The sequence below is a fragment of the Meles meles genome, chromosome 9 (genome assembly GCF_922984935.1).
Source record: "Meles meles chromosome 9, mMelMel3.1 paternal haplotype, whole genome shotgun sequence".
Taxonomy (NCBI): Eukaryota; Metazoa; Chordata; class Mammalia; order Carnivora; family Mustelidae; genus Meles; species Meles meles.
The window spans coordinates 96101691-96125124 of record NC_060074.1 but is presented as its reverse complement, the minus strand read 5'-3'; the positions used below and the strand labels follow the sequence as shown (position 1 = coordinate 96125124).

At 37.3% G+C, this 23434-nt stretch overlaps 1 protein-coding gene across 10 annotated transcripts in view; it reads left to right on the top strand.

Moving 5' to 3' along the window:
- Positions 1-23434, top strand: part of R3HDM1 (R3H domain containing 1) — a 208406-nt gene that overhangs the window by 54401 nt on the left and 130571 nt on the right. For 9 of the 10 annotated variants that reach the window (XM_046019038.1, XM_046019035.1, XM_046019032.1 and 6 more), the window contains 2 exons: positions 11844-12052; positions 13519-13729. In XM_046019038.1, the coding sequence (XP_045874994.1) occupies positions 13559-13729 (171 nt within the window). In that variant the 5' untranslated portion in view covers positions 11844-12052; positions 13519-13558. Of the gene's footprint in view, positions 1-11843; positions 12053-13518; positions 13730-23434 lie in introns of those variants that run through there. The other variant, XM_046019037.1, reaches the window with a different exon arrangement.

Sequence of the window (23434 nt, the reverse complement as noted above, 5' to 3'; positions counted from 1 at the left end):
GCTTTTTTTTTCCCTCCGAACATAATCCCTAGGTGCTTTCTTGAAAGAGGGTTGTGATCCTTTGTTAGAAAGAATGTAGTTGGCAGTTCAAGAAGTGAAGGGTGGCATATTAGTAGTTATAAAACAGAATTCTGCCAAGTGTAACCTAAATTAAAATCCTATAAAGGAAACAGATTTTGTGTAAGAAAGAAATGGGTTGTTAGGTCTACTGATTCAAATGCTAGAGAGAATATGAAATTTCACATGTTGATGAAATATATTAAGCCATCAAAGAAACTTTGGGTGGATTAGATACACGTTCCAGAAGCCCAGCATGAATTTTACTAAGAGTCTTTGATGACAGAGCTTAATACTTCTAAGGCCTTCAAAGAATTTTCATTGTGATCCTTTGATAAAAGTGAAATGCTAGTCGTGGCTAAAAAGTACATGGAGGTAAATTCATTTAGTTATATTAGTTCTACAGAGGAAAAAATACCAAGTGCAATAGAATTTTGAATGAGTATAGGGAACATCACATCACAGTCTAGCTAAAATACTGCAAAGACTATAAAGGTTTCTTATGGGATAGCCTAGCACTTGGCACAGTCTGTGGGAGTCTGTGCCTTTCTCATTGATGGCGTAACGAATAGTTGAATAAAGAAACTGGGATTATGCTCATGATGATGCTCGCTTTTATTCATGAGCTATATACTACAGATATGCTGTGAAACCATCACAAAATACTTTAGTAAGGAATGTAATGTGTGAGACTAGACAATGCAAAAGGTTGATAATTGCAATGACTTCTTACACCAGCTAACCCAGAGTTGCGCTTAACTTCACCTACAAATCTCCTCCACATCAGACACAAGCCATCCTCATTTCTGACCAGTTCTCTGTGAAGTTTCCTATTACCCTCTCAGAATTTATAATTTGCTAGAACAACTTAAAGAACTCAGGGAAGTGCTATACTTAAAATTGTAGTTCTATTATAAAGGATGGAATCAACACCAAAGGAAAGACACAAAGGGCCAGATCTAGGAGGATCCCAAATGCAGAGCTTCCCTTGTCCTCTTTCTGTGGAGTTAGGATGCATTATCTTCCCATTCAGTGATATGTGATGATATGCAGAATACTGCAGTCCAGAGACTCTCGCCCAGGCTTCAGGATTCATAGTTTTTTTGGAGCTCTGTTAAATGAAAGATGGAACCATTGGCTATGCAGTTGAACTCAAAACTCCCACCCCACCCTTCTCTTCTAAGCAGTCATGCGGATATTGCATGGCTCAAAACCCCAACTTGCTAATTACCTGGTTAGTCTTCCTGGTGTGACTGTCCCGACCCTGGATCACTCATTAGCATAAACCCACCTTGGGGCCTACCATGAGCAGCTCATTAGGGTGAACTATCGAGACACACACACCATCAGTAACAAGATACTCCCATGGCAAGGATTTAGAAGCTATCTCCCAGGAACCCAGGACAAAGGCCAGCCAAATTCTCCATTATACAATATTTTACTCTCTAGCAATATTGCTTGATGTTCTGTACTAGGTAAATAATTTACTTTTGTGGTTCTCATTATTTAGAAGAAAAAACTTGAGGTCAAGTCTGAATACATTGATATTTCTCCCTCCAACCAGTTCCCTCTAACCAGTTCCATTGCTTAGAAGCATCTCTGAGTAGATAATATACTATTTAAAGAATGAACTGTAATCATTTAAACTCAGTATGGAATAAAAATCTATGTTCTCTCTCCTTACATGCCCATTATCTTAAGTTCTTCTCTCATCCTCATTATCTGTGCCCAGTTTCCAGGAATCTAAATCTTTAAATGTTCGTGGTTAATTTCCCAAAGCATGATCCGATGGTAAGACCAGTCTTTCTTTCTCTTTGTAGTCTTTAAAAGAGATTTTGTTAGGTGTCAAAAGAGCTTATTAGAACTTGATCTATTTCCATCCTACATTTAACACAAAAGTAGGGAGCTCCCAGTTTAATCCAGGACTGTGATGGGTTTAGAATTAAGGCAAAATATATTTTATCCTCACTAGCACTGTACTTAGAGGTAGTTAATAAACCCTTCAAGAATGGAGTGACATTAAAAAAAAAAAAATGGAGTGAAATTAATGGCCCTCATTTTATTGCATTGTCTCTTGCCTTCATCTTCCAATATCTCAATGCCTTTAGAATCTTGCCAGGTTACCCCGGGATTCTCCAAGTTACCTCCTGGGAGCTCCTGAACAGCTCTTTTATACTACTCCGATTTTGTCTTTCTCAGCCACACTACCAGTTTTGATAGTGCTTGTCATAAATTTGCTCATGTTCCTGCCCAAGGTTTCATCTCCTAGAGCATCCAACATTAGTTTTCAGGGTACCATAGCCCCTAGAGTCTTCTGTTCTGGGCTCCATCGCCTGAGTACCATAAAGGTTTTGGGGGGCACCTGGGTGGCTCAGTGGGTTAAGCCTCTGCCTTCGGCTCATGTCATGATCTCAGGGTCCTGGGATTGAGCCTCACATCGGGCTCCCTCCTCAGCGGAAAGCCTGCTTCCCCCTCTCTCTCTGCCTGCCTCTCTGCCTACTTGTGATCTCTCTCTCCGTGTCTAATAAATAAAATCTTTTAAAAAAATAAACTTTTTATCTCCTACTTCTCTGCTCCTTTGGTTCACAAATGAAAACATTCCCTTTAGCTTCTGCTTTGGCTCAAACTAGGACCACTGCTACCTAAAGATACATGTAGAATTCTTTTAGTACTCTAGCTCTCCTAATTTCTAACTTTTTACCTTTTGACTTGGTTTTGTTTTGATTTGATTTGTTTTTAAGATTTTATTTATTTTTTAGAGAGAGGGGGAGCACGCTTGGGCTTGGGGAGGGGCAGACAAAGACAGAGAGAAGCAGGGTCCCCCCTCTCAGCCACACAACCCTTGGATCATGACCTAAGCCAAAATCAAAAGTCACACACTTCTCTGACTAAGCCACCCAGGCACCCCCGGCATTATTAGGTTTCTTAAGCACTGTACCACGCAGTGATAAAAAGTCAGATCTGGAGTGGTTGTGAAAGGCATTTGACCTGTTCTGTAGCCAAACTGCACCTGAACTATCTCATTTAAATCACTCCCATTACACTGACCTCAGTTACAGAATTCCAGAAACCCTAATTCTTGTAGTCTACAGACTTCTGAAGAACTGTGCCTAAATAGTCCTGGATGTTGGTGTCAGCTGTAATGAGCGTCTGCTTAGAGACTCATTCTGAGATTTATCCGCACCCCCGGTTCTCCCCAACCCCTACAGCCATCTCAACTTCCTGACTTCCATCAAGTAATGTTCTGGGTAAAAGAGAAAAGGTGTTTATTAGATATGAATTCCCTCAGTTTCCTGCCACATTCCCTTCAGTTTCTCAAGACAATGAATACTTTTAAGGTCTATATCTCTATTTGTGCTTCTGACCCCACTTCTTTTCATTTCTTTCCACTTCAGATTTTCCTTCTCATTCTTACTCTTTTTTCCTCTTAAACCTCTCACCTCTCTCTCTCCTTTCTCTTCTGGCTTCTCTTTGGCCTAGACACTTTCTTTGCTGACAGTCTTGCATTAACTTTGCATCTTGTGCTAACTTTGTTGCCAAATCTGGTAGACTTTTTGTTCCTCCACCTCCCTACTCATCTCTTTAAGGGTTTGTTGTGCCCTGGGGAGTCTATGCTAAGCCTGCTTCTTGTCTGTCTTGGTGGCTCCTTATCAGTTTCCTCTATGTTGATAATTCAGGGCTTCCATCTATACAATTATTCTACCCAAATCAATAACATCAGCCCTGCCTTTCTCCTTAGCTCCAGGTCATTGGACATCCTGTTAGATCTCTCTACCTAAATGTCCCAAAGTTACCTTAAACTTATTGTGTTGATTACTGAAATCATTGTTCTGCACTAAATCTTTTTTTTTCTCCCCTCAGATATTTCCTGTGTCGTGGGTAGCAAGCACCACCTACACTTTCATTGTGTTGTGTCATAACTATTTCAGTTATCACAACCCTAACCTTTTCCCTGACTGCTCCTATAACTAGTTGGCTTCCCCCAAGTAGTTACTTTCTGTCGTATCTCTTTATTTCTAGAAGCAGTATATATAAGGAGTGACTAATAGTACGGGCCCTGGAACCAGAGTATCTGAATTCAAATTCTAACTCTGCCACTCAGTATCTTACAACCTTGGGCAAGCTGATTAGTCTTTCTCTGCCTCACTTTCCTCATTTGTAGAATTGGGATAATAAGAGTACCAACCTGATAGGGTTATTATGAGGATTAAATTAATTAATACAGGGAAAGCTTTGAGAATAGTGCTTTGTGAATAATAATAGGTATATCAGAGTTTCCTGTTAATATTACTGATTTCAAAGTACGTATCACTGTCTGTAATTATCTTGTTGACTTTTTCCCTGCTGTAGAATGCAAGCATCTTAAGTAAAAGGGTCCTGTCTGCCTGGTTCACTGCTATATCCTTGGTAGTCAGAGCAGTGCTTATTAGCACATAGTACCTCACCAAAAGATTAGAATGAATGAATGAAATCTCTTTTTTCCCTTTCAGCTCAGTCCTTTGTCTAGGCTCTAGTCACTTTACACCACAGTTTTTATAACATTTTACCTGTTAGAACAGAGTCCATCTACAATTGTAACAAATAATTCTCCATGGCTTCTCTTAAAATTCCCATTATTTAGGCTCTATCCCTCATGAGATCAAGAGTAAACTTCTAATCTTAACTTCAAATATATCCACCCTTTGATGCTATTTTCCTGTTGTTTGTTTTTAGAACATGTTTTAATGAAAAATGTCAGGACCCAAAAAAGGAGCATTCTAGCAAACATTCAGTACTTACTACTCAAAATTAGCAATGCTGACCTTTTGTTATATTTGCTACAGGTCTTTTTTTTTTTTTTTAAGAAATGGAATAATAATAAAGACATTGATTAAAGTCCCTTTTCTGTCTCACCTGAAACCTTTTCCTTTCCCTCCCCAGAGAGAATTGTGTGAAATAGATTTGTACCTTTACCGTCAATGCTCGTGTGGTTTTTAAATATTTGCGTAAGTTGCATTGTATTGTAGTCATAATTCTGCTTTTCCACTAAACATTCTAATATTCTTTTGGAGACTTTTATTGATACAGCTTTAGTATGTTCATTTTAATCGTTTATCATACTGTGCAGTAGGAGTTTACTACTGTTCCCATACTTAAAAAAAAAAAAAAAAAATCAGTGCCTGTGTTGGTAAACATTTGGTCTTTCCCATTCTTTGCTTTTAAATAAAACAATTCAGTGGATATTTTTATACGTGCTTCCTCATGCATGTATATGTGTCTATTTAGTGTGTAGATGGAGAAGTAGAAGTGCTGGGCTGTAGCATAAGAGGAATTTAAACCTCTTTTGAGATCACAGATTATTTACTAAAGTGAATTCATAGCGGCTGAGAGTTCCCATTCCCTATGCCATCACCACTTCTGGGTATCATCAGATTTGTTTGTTTTCTTCAACCCCAGCATATGTACTCTCTTTCCTTTAAATGGGCTTTTTCCTATCTTCCCCATTTCTCCATTGAGAAAGCAACATGTTCTTGTAACATCTTACCTCTGTGTATCACTTCTTCTCTAAATGTAATTTGTTTCATACTCTTGTGGAACTCAACTAATAAGTTATTTGTGCCTATTCTTGAACTTACCAAAAGTTTTTTACCTTCTCTAAATATCATATTAAAATTATTTTATGTATTTGTTGATAAATGTCATTGCTAACCATCTCTCTCGGGTTTCACCAATTCTCATTAGGTCAAGGTAATTCTTTCTCTTTTTCTCTTGTAAAACATAGCTAATACTCACTGCAGCTTCTTGCTTTCTGTGGTTCCTTGTTAGATTTCTGGTTGATAGTAACTTTATAAAGCACATTTATAGACATTTAGCATTTGAAATATTGATGTCTGTATTCTTCTTCAAGTAACTGACTCTGAGAATGTAAATTTTCATTCTTTCTAAATGCAGCATAAACCATTTTCCTTGTCTTTCTCACCAGAGGCCCATGACCAATAGGTTGTGTTGATTGCTAACCCTTAAGAGAAGAATCTGGTGTGTGTTGGTCTTCTGCAACTTTTTTGTTATAAATGCCAGTGCCTGATTACATGTTTTGCTCTGAGGGAAGAAGTAAGCACTGTGTTCATCTAATGAAATGACAGTGAATAACCAGGTAGTCATAAGGGAAGAAAAATGCAGTGTGCTTTGCCAATTTCTGTTTCAGATAACTTCAGTAATATAATTCTTTTTTTCTCAATATTCATGTGCAGAGTACTTAGTTTTTACCTGTAGGAGCCAGAGTTTTTCCTCGTAACAAAATTGAGTTTTTGATGTTTTGTTAACCTAGAGTAAACTGATTTTCTTCTTGTGAAAGTAGACTATTTTTGTAAATGCCTAACTGTAGAACCGAACATTAGACCCCAGGCATAATAATGAATTAGCAGTATTGTATTTTTGTTGCTGAAAATTCTGTCTGAAATTTTCACTAAAGAAACTACACATTCATGAGTTGCATATACTAGTCTGTCTTTTCAAATAATTGATCCCAATTCTGTCTTGCTTTGTTTCTTTGGGGAAGGTACTTAAGTATTCATATTCATCATTTGTAAACTACTAGGCTTCACAGTGTTCCTTAGCCACGAACTGAATCCTTACTACCAACCAGGTTTACTTTGTTTGATACTGATGATTACAAGAGATAGGGAGTTTAAGAGAAACTTGATGATATGCAGCAGTTCTGATATTTCAGTAGTGATTAGCTTTATTGACAGCTAATAAGTTAACAGTGCTGTCTTGCTGTGCAGCAGAGAACAATACATAGCTCCTATCCCTGTGAAAAGGCGAAGTTTGCTTTTTGTAATGAATACGATGCTAAGGAAGTTAGTACATGTTATAAAAACTTTAGGGGGGGCGCCTGGGTGGCTCAGTGGGTTAAAGCCTCTGCCTTCGGCTCGGGTCATGATCTCAGGGTCCTGGGATCGAGCCCCACATCGGGCTCTCTGCTCCACAGGGAGCCTGCTTCCTCCTCTCTCTATCTCTGCCTGCTTCTCTGCCTACTTGTGATCTCTGTCTGTCAAATAAATAAAATCTTTGAGGAAAAAAAACTCTTTAGGGGCACCTGGGTGGCTCAGTTGATTAAGAGTCTACCTTCCGCCCAGGTCATGATCACAGGGTCCTGGGATCCAGCCCCACCCTGGGCTCTCTGCTCATGAGGGAGCCTGCTTCTCTCTCTCTCCCTCTCTGCCTGCCACTCCCTCTGCTTGTGCGTGCACTCTCTCTTCTCTCTCTCTCTGTCAAATAAATAAATCGTTTTAAAATGAAGAAAGAAGTCTTGAAATAAAGGTGTTCTCTAAATACATATTGCCCCTCCTTTTTGTGGAGCATCGTGGGTAAGAGCCTGGAGTGGGACACCTGTCTGCCCTGTTTCATGTCCTTGTCCCCACACTTATTAGCTGCGTGACCTTGGACAAAATCACTTAATTTCTCTGTGCCTTAGTTTCCTAATCCGTAAAACAGGGGTGATAACAGGACCTACTTAGAATTGTTGTAAGTTCTAAATTTATTAATTATGAAAGGTAGTAGAACAATACCTGGCATGTGGTAAGCTATATACTAGTTATTAATTTTTGGTGATAATTATTTGTGTTTCTTTTGTAGATTGCCTATTCCCCATTTCTCTCTTTTTTCCTCTTGACTTATAAAAGCTTTTTAATTTTAGATGCTTTGACCCTTTCAGTTGGAAATAGATTTTATTTTATCATTTGCCTTTTAATCTCTGTTTTGTCACACAGAAATATTAAAACTTTATTGTAAGTTTTATTAATATTTCTTTGGTAGCTTCTAGATTTTTATGTCATGCTTGGTAAGGGCTCTCCCTCCAAGTAATTATAAAAATATTTCTTTTTTTTTTTTTTAATTTCTTTTCAGCATAACAGTATTCATTGTTTTTGCACCACACCCAGTGCTCCATGTGATGTGTATAGGGGTGCCTGGGTGGCTCCGTGGGTTAAAGCCTCTGCCTTCTGCTCAGGTCCTGGGAGTACATGTTATAAAAACTTTAGGGGGTGCTCCTGGGTGGCTCAGTGGGTTAAAGCCTCTGCCTTTGGCTCGGGTCATGATCTCAGGGTCCTGGGTCGAGCCCCACATCGGGCTCTCTGCTCAGCAGGGAGGCTGCTTCCCCCTCTCTCTCTCTGCCTGCCTCTCTGCCTACTTGTGATCTCTCTCTCTGTCAAATAAATAAATTTAAAAATCTAAAAAAAATATTTTTTTATATTTCCTTGTACTTTTATAGTTTCTTCTTTTAGGTTATGATCTTTAATTTTACCTTTGATTCCCTTTTGCTTTTAGTGCCAGGTGGGTGCCGACCTTTTTGTGCATGTGGTTCTGAAGACTTTATTATATATACAAGCATTTATCTTTTGTTGGCTACCTGGTGGCACAGAAATTATATATAATCAAATCTCTGACTTGTTCCTAATAACATGTTAACAGTTGCAAGAATGTTTGTTCAAAGTTGAATGTGAATTTTGAGCACATATATCCGTCTCTTTTAGGTTGAAACAGATTGAGACAATTTTTTAAAAGATTTCATTTGTTTATTTGAGAGAGGGGCAGAGGAAGAGGGAGAAGCAAAGTCCCCACTAAGCAGGGAGCCTGACATGGGGCTTGATTCCAGGACCCTGAGATGATGACCTGAGCCAAAAGGAGATGCTTATCTGACTGAGCCACCCAGGTGCCCTGAGACAATTTTTAAATATCACCAATAGTAGGTACTCACATGTATGCACTTAATAAATATCAACATTTTGCTGACTTTTTCTAAGTTGCCTTTCTACTGTAGTAACTTACCAAATTTATATACGTTTTCAAATCACTTTCACTTACTGTATAACAATTTATGACATTAGGATGGTGCATTTAATTGACTCCTAATTGTTAGGCAGCGACACCATACACCAACCATCCCTGTTTTGTAGCTTCCCATACTTGACCCCCACATGCCCATACAGCCTTAAGTAACTCCAGAGGTATAGGCATTATGCCAAGATAAAAGAGTTTTTATTTTAGTGAGTACCCAAAAAGCTGAATTATCTCCTTTATTTGAAGATGTGGAGAGGAAAACATTTTTATTTAAAATACTCAGGGGTGCCTGGATGGCCCAGTCATTAAGCGTCTGCCTTCAGTTCAGGTCATGATCCCAGGATTCTGGGATCAAACCCTACATCAGGCTCCCTGCTTGGTGGGGAGCCTGCTTCTCCCTCTCCCACTCTTCCTGCTTGTGTTCCCTCTATCACTGTGTCTCTGTCAAAAAAAAAAAAAAAAAAAGAAAATCTTTATAAATAAATAAAGTGAGCAGGCATCCAGTCTTGGGCCACCTCATTGCCTCAGTTGGTTAAGCATTAGACTCTTAGTTTCAACTCAGGTCATGATCTCATGGCTCAAAGGATCAAGCCCCGCATGGGGCACCTTGCTCAGCACAGAGTCTGCTTGAAGATTCTCTCCTTTTGCCTCTACCCCCACTCACTCTCTCTCCTTCTCAAATGAATAAAGAAATCTTTTTTAAAAATTGTCTTCCCGGGCGCCTGGGTGGCTCAGTGTGTTAAAGCTTCTCCATTCGGCTCAGGTCATGTCATGATCCCAGGGTCCTGGGATCATGCCCCGCATCGGGCTCTCTGCTCAGCAGGGAGCCAGCTTCCTCCCTGCCTCTCTGCCTACTTGTGATCTCTCTCTGTCAAATAAATAAATAAAATATTTTTTAAAAAAATTGTCTTCCCAATAAGTTTATGAGCTAAATGTTCCTTTTCCTCCTTCTTTATGGCTCAGAAAGGTTAAGTGATTTCCCAGGTCATAACTGGTAGAGCTGTGTTTTAAACTTTGATAAAATGGCAATGCACTTGATCCTTATCTCTTTCCCAGGAAATAATAACTGGTCATTTTGGTTCAGAAACATTTATTTCTTTAGTTTGTCAAGTGATGTGGAATATTGACAAGTATTGGTTATCACATTGGTTGTGTGACTTTGGACAGGTCATTGGACTTCTGAGTTTTGATAGCTTGCATGATAAATTGTAAGATTCAACTAGGTGGTTCCTAAGGTTCATTGGAGATTCCTCAGAACTGAGTGTTTGCCTCTTTACATTATACCTCATCTTCATTACCCCTTGCAGCTATTGCCTTTTTTAGTTCTTTTTTTAAAATTATTTATTTAAAGATTTACTTTAGAGAGAGTGTGTGTGCAGGGGAAGGGGCAGAGGGAGAGGGAGAGAGAGAATCTCAATCAGGCTCCACTCTCAGAGTGAAGCCTGACACGGGGCTCCATCTCACAAGCTGGAAATCATGGCCCCAGCCAAAACCAAGGGTCAGACACTTAACTGACTGAGCCATATAAGCACCCCCTTTTATTTTCTTATATAGATTATAGCCTTGCTTCATAATTTCAAACTTAAAAGATTTATGATTGAATCACAGGTCATTTTACTAAAAACAAACAAAACTACAATAATTTGGCTGCTTAGTGGGTGCTGCCATCTTGTGTCTACCGTTTTACGAAAGAAAAGGTTAAAAATTAGAAAAATTATATTGAATTGTTTTTGTTTTTTGTAAAAAATTTTTTAAAAGAACAGTTATTTGATTTAGTGGCCTAGCAACCTTGGTGAAATAGAGAAGACAATGTCAGAAAACAACTTGGGCATTCCTTGATCCCTCCTTTCTGTTATCTCTTAGTGAAATTGAGACATGAAAACTGATGTGAATCTATATCAGGGCTCTAAATTAATTATATTTTAAAATAGTTTTTGAAGAGCTAGTATAAGATGTGAATGGCTCTGTGATGCATGGTTGGCAATATTATTATCTCTTTGTGCTTACACCATACTATTTTCAATTGTTTCACCTTTAAACTGTACTGTTCTGTTTATTGACAAGAGCACTGTCAAAGGAAAATGGAAAAGCTATGTAGGATTTTTAGAGCTGTTTATTTGCTATAATAAATTCCTTTGCAGCAGAGAAACATAAAATGAAAGTGACTTTAAAAACAGATGACACTGAAAGAGTTTTAGCATTTCAGAGGTCTTTAAAAATAGTGATTCTACCCTTTATAGACATTTGCTTTTTAGCAGACCAATGTGGATTTCTTTGAAAATGTTAAATGACTTATTACAACCTTTTCTTCTTTGTACTCTTAAAAATCTAGAGTGTGGTCATTACTGAAAATCACAGTCTTCCCCATAAGTCCATAGAGTTGTAGCTCTGGAAGAAAACTCTTCTTGGAGTCAAGCATTCTTGGTCACAATCTTGGGCAAACCTTTTTTTCCTTTGTCTCTAAAATAAACAGTTATCTCCCTTACAACACTGACCACATGCTAAATTCGTATAATATATATGTTCCCTTGCTTTCTTCTCGTCTCTGCTTTTACTCCTAAATTCTCTGGGTGCCTGAGTGACTTCAGCTCACAAAACTAATACATGTCATAACTAAGTATTCTGACTCTTCTTAGGACAAGAAAATAATAAATTCACCAATAGTAGCATTTTTTTTAAAGATTTTATTTATTTATTTGACAGAGAGAGATCACAAGTAGGCAGAGAGGCAGGCAGAGAGAGAGAGAGAGAGAGAGAGGAGGAAGCAGGCTCCCCGCCAAGCAGAGAGCCCGATGCGGGACTCGATCCCAGGACCCTGGGATCATGACCTGAGCCGAAGGCAGAGGCTTAAACCACTGAGCCACCCAGGCACCCCGATAGTAGCATTTTTAATTTCTAAATTACTATATAGTGTTCTACTTCTCTTAGCTTTTTTGTTAAAAGGTTTTCTTTTGTTTTAATTTTAGGGCACTGAAAGGTATGATATATTTGATCCACAACAGTCCATTTCAGCCCAGGAATCTACAGTGGTGACAAGGACATGGGACTCCTCCTGCCAGATTCCAGATGGTTCAATACACTTGACATCCTGGCTGACAACTGTGAAAAAGAACCTTGGATTACTTTATTTTATTTTTGTGGGACACCGCAATCCCAGTTCCATAGGATACTTCAGGTAATCTGTCTTAACACTTGAGAGAAAAACATATACCTTTTTATTTCAAAATCTTTTTTTTTTTTTCTTTCAAAATCTTAATATAAAAAGCAAGGAACCAGAGTATTTTAAGAAACGCCCTACCTCTTAGTAACCTTATTGTGTTGAGAATGAGCCAATTAACTCTGGTATAGAATATAATTAATGAAGATTTAAATTCCGTTTAGTCTGCCTGTGACTTTAGAATCTATTTCTCTCTCTTTTTTTATTTTTTACCCTTTCCAGGTTGTCAAAAATCCACTTTGTGGATTTCTGAAATTTGTGTTTAGATATTTTTTCTTCATTTATTTAGATATTTAATTTTAATTATGTTAAGTGATACATTGTGGCAATCATTTCACGGTATATGCATCTATCAAATCATTATGTCATGCACCTTAAACTTAAACATTGTTGTATGTCAGTTATATCTCAAGCTAGAAAAAAATTTAAGTTGTTGACATCAAGTTCTCCTTTTTAACATCACATTTCTTACAGAATCTAAATTGACACCTGTCCCTCATACATTCTTATCTGATATATCCAGTATAAGGTCCCCAGTGTTTTCTTAACCTCACTAAAGATAGGAAATAATATTGGCATCCTATGGATTTGATTTCCTGAGTGTCTGGTAATACCGTGTTGTTAGGCATTGAATCACATTAGTCAGGAGAGTTTTCAGTGCTTGATTCCTAACATGGACTATTAATGCACAACCCAGCTATGTTTTGTATACCATGTTGCTGTTAATTTTTTTTAAAATTATTTCCTTTTGGAATTGAAGGAAAATTTAAGAAATATAGAACTTTAGGAACCTAAATGAAGGCTATAATAGGAACACATTTTTCTTACAGGATGATACTCCTGACATCCTTTTAGGAAAAAAGATTTCTCATGTCATCTAAATATGTATTTTTTATAACTCTACAACCGTTACGTTTCACTTTGATATGGCTCACTCCTTTAATGTTTCTTAAGACCCTTTAAAAGTGATATGTGCAGGTGCCTACATGGCTGAATTAGTTAAGTGTCTGCCTTCTTCATGATCCCAGGATCCTGAGATCGAGCTTGGCATTGGACTCCCTGCTCAATGGGGTATCTGCTTCTCCCTCTCCCTCTGCCTGCTGCTTCCCCTACTTGTGCTCTCTCTCTGTCAGATAAATAAACAAAAATCTAAAAAAAAAAAAAAAAAAAAAAAAAAGGTGATATGTGCACCGGGATTACCTCATATCCTTATTACAGCTCTTAGCTTGTTGTATTATGCTTTTTTAAGATTTGTATATGTCTGCCACTAAGCTCTATACTCTTTGAGAGCAGGAAACTTGCTTCTATCTATGTAAACTCAACGTTGTTCCTGGACCATAGAGGGCACTTAGTCATTATTATACAGTAGGCGAATTTAAGAAATGTTTCAAACAGAATTTAATTTTTTTTCCTTTCTTTCTAAGGCTTCAAGTTCCCTGTAGAATTCTAAAATAACCTTTGCTGATGAGGATGTCTGATACTGTTACTGTAAAAAATGAAACTGAAACAATGAAGGATTTGGAGGCAGAAGTGAAAGATACAACCAGAGTTGAAAATCTTATCAAATCAGAAAACTATGGGAAGATTTTGGCAGAGAAGAATGACCGTTGTATTGACAACAATATTGATTTGCAGGTAAACAGGATTTTCTCTCTGGCTACAAATAATAAATACTCAAGATGTAGTTATACTCTTCATACCAAATGCACTTTCAGAATTGTAAAAGGGTAAATTGACCCTTTGGGACATGCTGACCAGCTGGTTTTCAGTGTTCTGGAATAGCTTGTTGAGTGTAGCTCTTTGAATTGCTTATATCTTTAATTTGTTTTGTATTTACTTGTAATGTAATTGTTTTTTTTTTTTTGTATGGTCAATATGTTTTTTATTGGCTTTCTACTTTTTCATACCACTCTTCACCTGTTAGTGTCATGAGAGTACAGAACCTAACCTAAGAGCCCTTAAAGGAGAGCAGAATAAGCAAGGTTGAAAAAACTGTAGTTCTCTCAGTAAAAACAATCCTCCAGGGAAGCAATCATCCATGACGAAGAAAAGTGAAGTCACTTGAGGCTTTTGTCACTACACATGTATGATGACAGAATTAACCGTGGAGAAGGCTTTTAATTCCAGGCATAGATGGAAATTGATGAGCTGGTCAACAGATTCACGATAGGTAAAAAATTATTTCAGGTAGTATATATGTTCACTGTGTTCCAGTTATCGTCTTGCTTTAGAAGACATTACTGCAAAACAAAGGACTAACAATTTTTAAACACCATTTAATTTTTTAATATTATATGATTTGTGAGTCAGGAAGACAGAATAAGGGCTTGACTTACTGAATTTTCTACTGCACAAGGCATCAAATGTAGGTTTTGCTGGTATTTAACTGACAGATGGACTGCATAGAAGGTCCAGACTGTTTTCACCCACATATCTGGCACCTTGGTGGGAATGGCAGGAATAATAGTCAGCTGGAACTGGGAGCACCTACCTATGGCCCCTATAGCATGGGAGACCCAGGGTAGTTAGACTTACTGTGTGACAGCTCAGGAGTCACAAAAACAATGTTCCAAAAGCCAAGCACAGCTGCAAGGGTTCTTTTGACCTAGACTCAGAAGTCTCAGAATGTCTCTTCCACTTTCTTCTTTCAGTGACACATGTCAATAAAGGTAACCCAGATTCAAGGGAAAGGGAATTACAGCCTGCCTCTTAGTAGGAAGGACCTTTAATCTGCCACAAAAACTTACCTTAAAATATTATTTCTTACTCATTTGTTTTAGTTTAGTCCTGTGGATAAAGAATTTTACTTTGGGAGAAAGTATTTTATCATTACTCTTATCACTCTTAATATATCCTGAAGATCCTGAGTGCTATATGAGGGCTATTTTTTTTTTAAAATAAGTAAAGAAGGTTCTTCTAAAGGTTATATCATTCCTTCATTCAGTCAAAAATTTGGTTTATTCTCCAGTATGTGCCAGAAATGTGTTAGAAAATGAAAGCAACTCACACAGCTATTTAAAAAAAAAAAAAAAAAAAAGGTATTTAGGCTCCACTGATTAAGTATAGTAAAGTGGTAATTACCTAAGAAATTGGGAGAAATAACATACTTTTTCTAGTCATTTTTAGTAATAGCACTTTTTAAAACAAAAAATTGCTAAGCCTGCAATCACTATCCTCGGTGATGGCAGTGTGCCAGTATCCTGATTGAATCAGAGAAAATCTGCTAAAATTCTGTTGCATTCATGATTGAAATAGTAGAAGATTTCCTTTTAGTCCCTTTTTTATACCTAATGTTCACTCTTCTAGGTCATGCTAATAAACAAGTGATTAATTTGGATTATTACATTTCCTGGTGTGTCTGTTGTGTTACCCTTGGTAATAGGCACAAGAGCATTTTGATGACCACAATTGAATCATGGCCCCGTTGTTGATATTACAGGAAAATCTCACTCATTCCCCAAACACTTGTTGAAAGCGTATTCTATGCCAAAGAACTACTGTAGTAAGCAAAAATGGACATGGTCTCTGATATCATTTTCCATATAGAATTATGACTGTAAAGATTGGGAAGAGGAACACAGAGAACATGAGAATTCATTTTATGTTAATCCATTGAATACTATTTTCATAGTTTATTCAAATGTTTATTAAGAATTTACTATGGGTGAGAATATTTACTCTGCCTGGAACTTTTTGAGATCCAAGGTGCCTCCATACAAGGTATCTGGCAAGAAGAGGCTTACAGTCAAAATAACTTATATAGGAGAGATTTAAGTAACGGAAATTAGGAATGAAAGTAGATTAATAAGTAGAAAAAGTTTTCCTGTATGTTCACCTAATAAAAAATAAAGTCAACTGTGTTAGGCATGGACAGAGAATAGAGTCTTTTTAAGAAGAATACGGCTGGGGCGCCTGGGTGGCTCAGTGGTTTAAGCTGCTGCCTTCAGCTCAGGTCATGATCTCAGGGTCCTGGGATCGAGTCCCACGTCGGGCTCTCTGCACTGAAGGGAGCCTGCTTCCCTCTCACTCTCTCTGCCTGCCTCTCTGCCTACTTGTGATCTCTCTCTGTCAAAATTAATAAATAAAATCTTTTAAAAAAAAAAAAAAAGAAGAATACGGCTAATACAAAGTTACTTTTAACTTAATACAGAGTTACTCTTTATGAAATGCCTTTCTTCTGACATACTAGGAGGCATTTCATCTTTCTTTGCTATCTCTAAGATACTGTCTAAAGATTTAATTTTAATAGCAACTATTATTAGGGACACCTAGGTGGCTCATTTGGTTAAATGTGCAACTCCTGATCTCAGCTTAGGGTTGTGAGTTTGAGCCTTGAAAATAGCAACTGGGTTTTTTACTCAAATTTAGATGTATTTGCCAACTAACATAGGTTTCCCCTTAAGAATTAAATAAATTGAATAAACCAGTAATTTCCTCCTTTGTTCTATATCATTCTGGAAGTGAACTACCTTGAATAAACTTATGTCCATTGTCTTGCTTCAGCATAGTAACACTTGAAGTGACCTAGGAAAATGAAAATGTTTTCCTCAACAATCATACATTTTATACATCTCCAAGTCTTAATCCTTACCATTCCCTTAGTGTTTTATTTAGAAAAGGTCTTTTTTTTAAGATATTTATTTATTTGAAAGAGAGAAAGCGAGAGACAGAGCACAAGCGGAAGGGGAGGGACAGACAGAGAGGAAGAAGTAGGCACTCCGCCAAGCAGGGAGCCCAACACAGGACTCCATCCCAGGACCCTGGGATCATGATTTGAACTGAAGGCAGACGCTTAACCAACTGAGCTACCCAGGTGCCCCTAGAAAAAGTCATTTTTAAATGAAGGGATATATTAGCTTCTTTAATACTATGAAGAAATCTTTAGATTTTTTACTATTTGTTAAAAATAGCATTTACATTAAAAATTTCATCAAACTAGGGAGAGGCCAGCAGACATTGGAAGTATGTAAATACTTCACCACGTTGGATTGTTATAAGTAGAGACTGTCTCATAGAGCTTCTTAACTTTTGCTTTGGGAACTAATTCTCCTTACATGACTCTCTACTTTTAAATATTAGTTGTGTTTTTCATTCAAAGTTTTGTTTCAGGTTATAATCTTTTACAGAATTTTAAGGAATACTTCCTTAAGAATACTTTAGTGCTGGGGCGCCTGGGTGGCTCAGTGGGTTAAAGCCTCTGCCTTCGGCTCAGGTCATGATCCCAGGGTTCTGGGATCGAGCCCCACATCGGGCTCTCTACTCCGCGGGGAGCCTGCTTCCTCCTCTCTCTCTGTCTGCCTCTCTGCCTAGTTGTGATTTCTCTCTGTCAAATAAATAAAATATTAAAAAAAAAAAAAGAATACTTTAGTGCTAATTCAAGCAATCTGTGTGCATTAATATCCAGAAGTTAACTTACCCATGTGATTGCTGTGGAGTTGTACTGAACTATTGATTATGGTTCCAAATAGTGGTACAGTTTTTGCTTAGTAACTTTTCTACTGCCACACCCTATTCCTGTTTCAAATCTTACAAGTTGCATATTGGACTTTCTGTAATTGTGAAGTATGTAGAAGATTGGAGTGGTGAGGAGCCAAGTTTCTAAATTTTGTTTGACTACAACTAATCCTTAATATGGTGTGAATGGTGAGGCCAAGGGAGGAAGTGTTTGCTTTGGTCTTCTTTGTATAACTAATTTATATGATGTCTGGCACTTAGTTTTTCTCAGCGATAGAATTTTCAGATTAACATTAGGGTAAATTACTTATCTTGATTTTTTGCAATAATTTATTTGAAATGTAAAATTAGGAATCTTGTATTCTGCTTACTTATTAATGGTTCATATTCAGCTTTCCCATTCTTATACAGTTTTATCTTTACTTGACAAATGTTTTGTCTAGGTGTGTTCATCTGTGTACATGTGTATGTAAACACGATCCAAAACATATTTTAGAGCAGTTTAAACAATGGTCTCTCTTCCAACAAACTATTTATTGAGCAATAGGATGGCCAATTCAGTTTGTATTACCTTTTTTGTTTCAGTTTTTGTTCCCTTGCATTAAGCTCTAGATCTGTATACTGTACTTGTGTTGTCTTTTATTAGTATTTAATGAGTTCAACTTTTAAAACTAAAATTCACGTCCCATAGTGTACTTTAATTTTTAAATTATTTCAAGGATTCAGTACTCTTTCTGTTGAACCTGGGTTATATGCCCATAAGATAGCTAGCAGTTAAAAACATATTTGCTTTTCACAGTGCTCCCATTATTACATGTATAAAGTAGTTCATTTCTTACAGATAAATCTTTTTACATAATATTTTACTTTCTTCAATAATTTCCATGGGTATCACCAGTAGGATGCTGAGATCCTTTATCTTTAATATGAGGGGTAACTGTACACCAGATAAGTCTGAGTTTCTCCATGGACTTTTCCTTTAGGTCTAAGATTTAGGTCTTTGGATATTTAATCTTATGTTCTTTTGCCCAGAGTATTAAATGATATAAACCAATTAGTGATTGTTATTTGGCAGTTTATTGATTTAAAAGTCCTGACTTCCAACTCATTATTCCAGTGGAAATGATCAGCCCGACTCCATGGTTTTTTATTGCTGCTGACTGTTAGCTAGACATTTAACACTTTAATTCATTATCTCCTCCAGCATAATTACCATAAATTCTTACTCTTACCTTGGAAAGTACTGAGAATTAGTAAACTCTTCAATGTATATTAGGAGTCTTAACTGAAGCATTTTAACCACTATAATTTATTTTGTTCATAGTAATTACATATGAAAAATGATCCCCTTTTTGAAATAGAGTTCCTCTTAATTGAGGGTCTTTAAGGTGGCTGTTTTGTGCAAACACACAATATAACTCATAAAGATTATTCTGTCTTAGCAGTACTTAATTGTTATTGTGTTTCATCATTTCTGTATTTCCACATTTTGTTTTTTGTTTTTTTTTTCAGTTTTCTGAAATAAAGAGCCTTCAAACAGATTTAAACTGTCCTTAGTAGTACAGGGAAAGGTAAAGAAAACTACTGAAACTATTAGACCTAAAGAACCTTCAAACAGATTTAAACTGTCCTTAGTAGTACAGGGAAAGGTAAAGAAAACTACTGAAACTATTAGACCTAAAGAGATATTTATGGTTAAGGAAAAAATAAAAAACCCTATGTAACATTTCTTTATATTAAGTTGACTACAAAGATTTAAGTTTCTGTTTCTTTTGTTGTTAGTTGTAAAACACTCTGGTTTGGCTTAACAATTAAGGTACAAGTAATGTTTTGAGAATCCTTCCACATTCATGTTCTGAAACAAATTTTAGATCTGTTTAAAGTTCCTTTATTGTAAACAAAAGACCAAAGTACTAAAATCATCAATGATGTTTACTTTTCTTTGCCCTCAAAATTTATCTACAGGGCAGTAAATTTAAGAATAGTCTACATTTAGGGGCGCCTGGGTGGCTCAGTGGGTTAAAGCCTCTGCCTTTGGCTCAGGTCATGATCCCAGGGTCCTGGGATCGAGCCCCACATCGGGCTCTCTGCTCTGCTGGGAGCTTGCTTCCTCCTCTCTCTCTGCCTGCCTCTCTGCCTAGTTGTGATTTCTCTGTGTCAAATAAATATAATTAAAAAAAAAAAAATGCAGAGGACCGGCATGTCAGGTGAAGACTTTAAAAAAAAAAAAAAAAGAATAGTCTACATTTATTGTGATATCACACCTTAACCACTTGTTACTAAACCTCGGTTTTTCTTCAGGCTAGTAGCTTGTAGTTCTGACCCATTTCAAACTGATGTTCTTTAAGCATATTTCATATTCCGCATGCATTTATTGGCTTAATACATGTTTTGTATCAAGTAATGTTCATTATCAATTGGGGACCTTGTCCCTTAGCATCTTTCTAGAGATGTTAAGGTTTGTTAAACAACCTACTAAATTTTTACTGTGGCAATAAAATGCTGGTAAAAATGAAAAGCAAAACAATGGAGAAAATCAGTGAAACCAGAAGTTGCTTCTTCGAAAAGATCAACCAAATTGGCAAAACTTTAGCCAAATGGACTAAGGAAAAAAAGTCTCAAATTACTAAAATCAGAAATTAAAATGGGGACATTACTACCAATTCTATAAAATGAAAGGATTGTAAGAGGGTACTGTGAATGACTGTGCACCAACAAATTGGATATTATAGATGAAATGAACAAATTCCTAGAAACATAAAACCTGACAAGGCTAAATTATGAAGAAACAACATCTGAAAAGACCTGTAGCTAGTAAGGCAATTGATTCAGTAATCAAAAATCTTCCAGCAGAGAAAAGCCCCAGACCTGAGGGCTTTACTGGTGAATTTTACCAACCATTTAAAAATCACAGGGGTTCCTGGGTGGCTCAGTTGGCTAAGTGTCTGACTCTTGATTTTGGTTCAGGTTGTGATTTCAGGGTCATGCCATCAAGCCCCACATTGGACTCTGTGCTCAATGGGGAGTCTGCTTGAGATTCTCTCCTCTGCCCCTCCACCCGCTCTCTCTTTCTGTCCCTAAGATAAATAAATAAATCTTTAAAAAGTAGTACCAATCCTTCTCCAGCTTTTCCAAAAAATTTCAGAGAAGGAAACTCTGCCTAACTCATTCTTTTTCCAGTATTACCATGATACCAAAGCCAAAGATGCTACAAGAAAACTAAAGACCAGTGTCCCTTGTGAACATTGATGCAAGAATCTTTAGCAGAATACTAGTAAATTGAATTCAGCAGCATATGAAAAGATTATATGCCCTGACCAAGTGGGACTTATTCCTGAAATTCAGGGATGGTTCAACAGATGAAAATCCATCAGTGCGAACATACTATGTTAACAGAATGAAGGGAATAAAACATTTGATCATCTCAATTGATGCAGAAAAGGCACTTCACAAAAATCAACACCCTTTTCTGATAAAATATTCAAAAAAACTTCTACTGGAAGAAAACTGCATCAACATAATAAAAGCCATATATGAAAAACCAACGTTGATCATGTCATTGGCAAAAGATTTACTTAAAGCTTTTCCTCTAAGTTCAGGAACAAGGCAAAGATGCTGTTTTCACCACTTCTCTTCAACATAGTACTTGTAAATTCTAGCCAGAGTAGTTAGATAAGAAAAAGAAATAAAAGACATCTAAATTAGAAAGGAAGAAATAAAATTTTTGTAGATGATATGACCTTATATGTAGAGAACTATAGAGATTCCCCAAGAATCCGTTTAAACTAATAAATGAATTTAATAAAGTAGCAGGCGACAAAATCAACACACATACAAATGGGTTGTGCTTCCATAAACTAACAATGAACAGTCTGAAAAGGACATAATAAAAGCAATTTGATTTGTAATAGCATCAAAAGAATAAAATACTGGGACACCTGGGTGGCTCAGTTAGGTGTCCAATTTTTTATTTTGGTTAGGGTCTTTATCTCAGGGTGGTGAGATGGAGCCATGCATTGGGCTCTGCACTGGACATGGAACCTGCTTAATTCTCTCTCTCACTCACCCTCTGCTCCCCCTTAAAAACAAAAAGAGAGAGAGAGAGAAGAAAATACTTAGGAATTAACTTCATCAAGGAGGTAAAAGATTTGTACAATGAAAACTGTACAACATTGCTTGAAATGATATAACTAAATAGAAACATCCCATGTTTATGAACAGATTTGATGTTGTTAAAATGTCAGTACTACCCAAAGTCATCTATAGATTTAATGCAATCCCTATCAATATCCAAATGACATTTTTTGCTGAAGTAGAAAAACCCATTCTAAAATTCATAGGGAATCTGTCAGGACCGAGAATACCAACATTTTTTTTAATTGAGGATTATTTGACATACAGTATATTAGCTTGAAGTATACAACAGTGATTCAGCCTTTGTATACACTGTAAAATGTATACCTCAATAAATCTAGTTATCATCTGTCAGCATACAGAATTAATATAATATTATTGGCTATATTCCCCATGTGATGCATAATATCCCCTGTAACTTATTTTGTAACTGGATGTTTGTACTCCTTGATTCCCTTTGTTCATTTTGCTCCACCCTGCACCCACCAAAACAATCTTAAAAAAGAAAAAAATTAGAGGACTCACACATCCCATTTTCAAAACTTTTGTGAAGGCTACAGTAATCAAAACTGTGGTACTGGCATAAAGACAGAGTTACAGACCAATGTAAGAAAATAGCCCAGAAATAAACCCTTGCATTGCATATATGGTCAATGATTTTTGAGAAGGTGCCAACACTGTGGAGAAAGGACAGTCTTTTTAACAGATGGTGACTGGGACAGCTGGATAGCCAAAGAAGGAAGTTGGAGCTTTACCTAATGCTATATATAAAAATTAGCACAAAATGAATGAAAGACTTGAATATAACAGCTAAAGTATGAAACTCTTAGAAGAAACAGGGCGAAAGCATCATAACTTTGGATATGGCAATGATTTCTTAAATATTGACACAAAGGGGCCAGCCAAGAGGGCTTTTTCAGTCCCTAACTAACCCCAACTCCAAGACACCCCAGTTCCCAGGAATACCTGCTATAATCTGCATATCTGAGAGAGAAGAGGCCGAGGAGCTGGGGCTGCCAGACCTATTAAGAGTTGACTACTTTAAGGAAGTCAAAGGGTGAATACTACAAAACCACAAAACATAATGAAGAAGGTATGGGTTGATATCCCCAAGATGCTGCATCTCAGCAACCTCCCAGCTGGTGTCAGTATTCGCTATCAACTGGCCACTGAGCTGTACTTTGAACAATGAGGACATAAGATGCCTAAGGGAAAAGCAACAACACTAATAAAGGAAAACAACCATTAAGCTATGGAAGCCACACCAACCAAATGATTAGTCACACCAGACTCCCTGACCCTTGAGTGATTCCAGCAAAAACACACACAGCCCAGAGCATTGATACACTGATCATGGCCCCACATACAACAGGAGGAAAGCCACTAGGCTGGTTCAGCATTACCAGAGAGGGACTGTGGCATTTTCAAGAAAAGAGTCAATACTGAGAACTGAGACAAGACTGTATTAGCCTTCTGGTGCCAGACTCAGTGCCTGGGAACTGAGAGTATGTGTTTGGGTTCAGGGTGGAATATGGGTTCCTTTTGAAAACCATGGACATCTGTGGAGGTTATCATCACCACTCATTAAGAACCTGAGGAAGAGGGGCGCCTGGGTGGCTCAGTGGATTAAGCCGCTGCCTTCGGCTCGGGTCATGATCTCAGGGTCCTGGGATCGAGCCCCGCATCAGGCTCTCTGCTCCGCGGGGAGCCTGCTTCCTCCTCTCTCTCTGCCTGCCTCTCTGCCTACTTGTG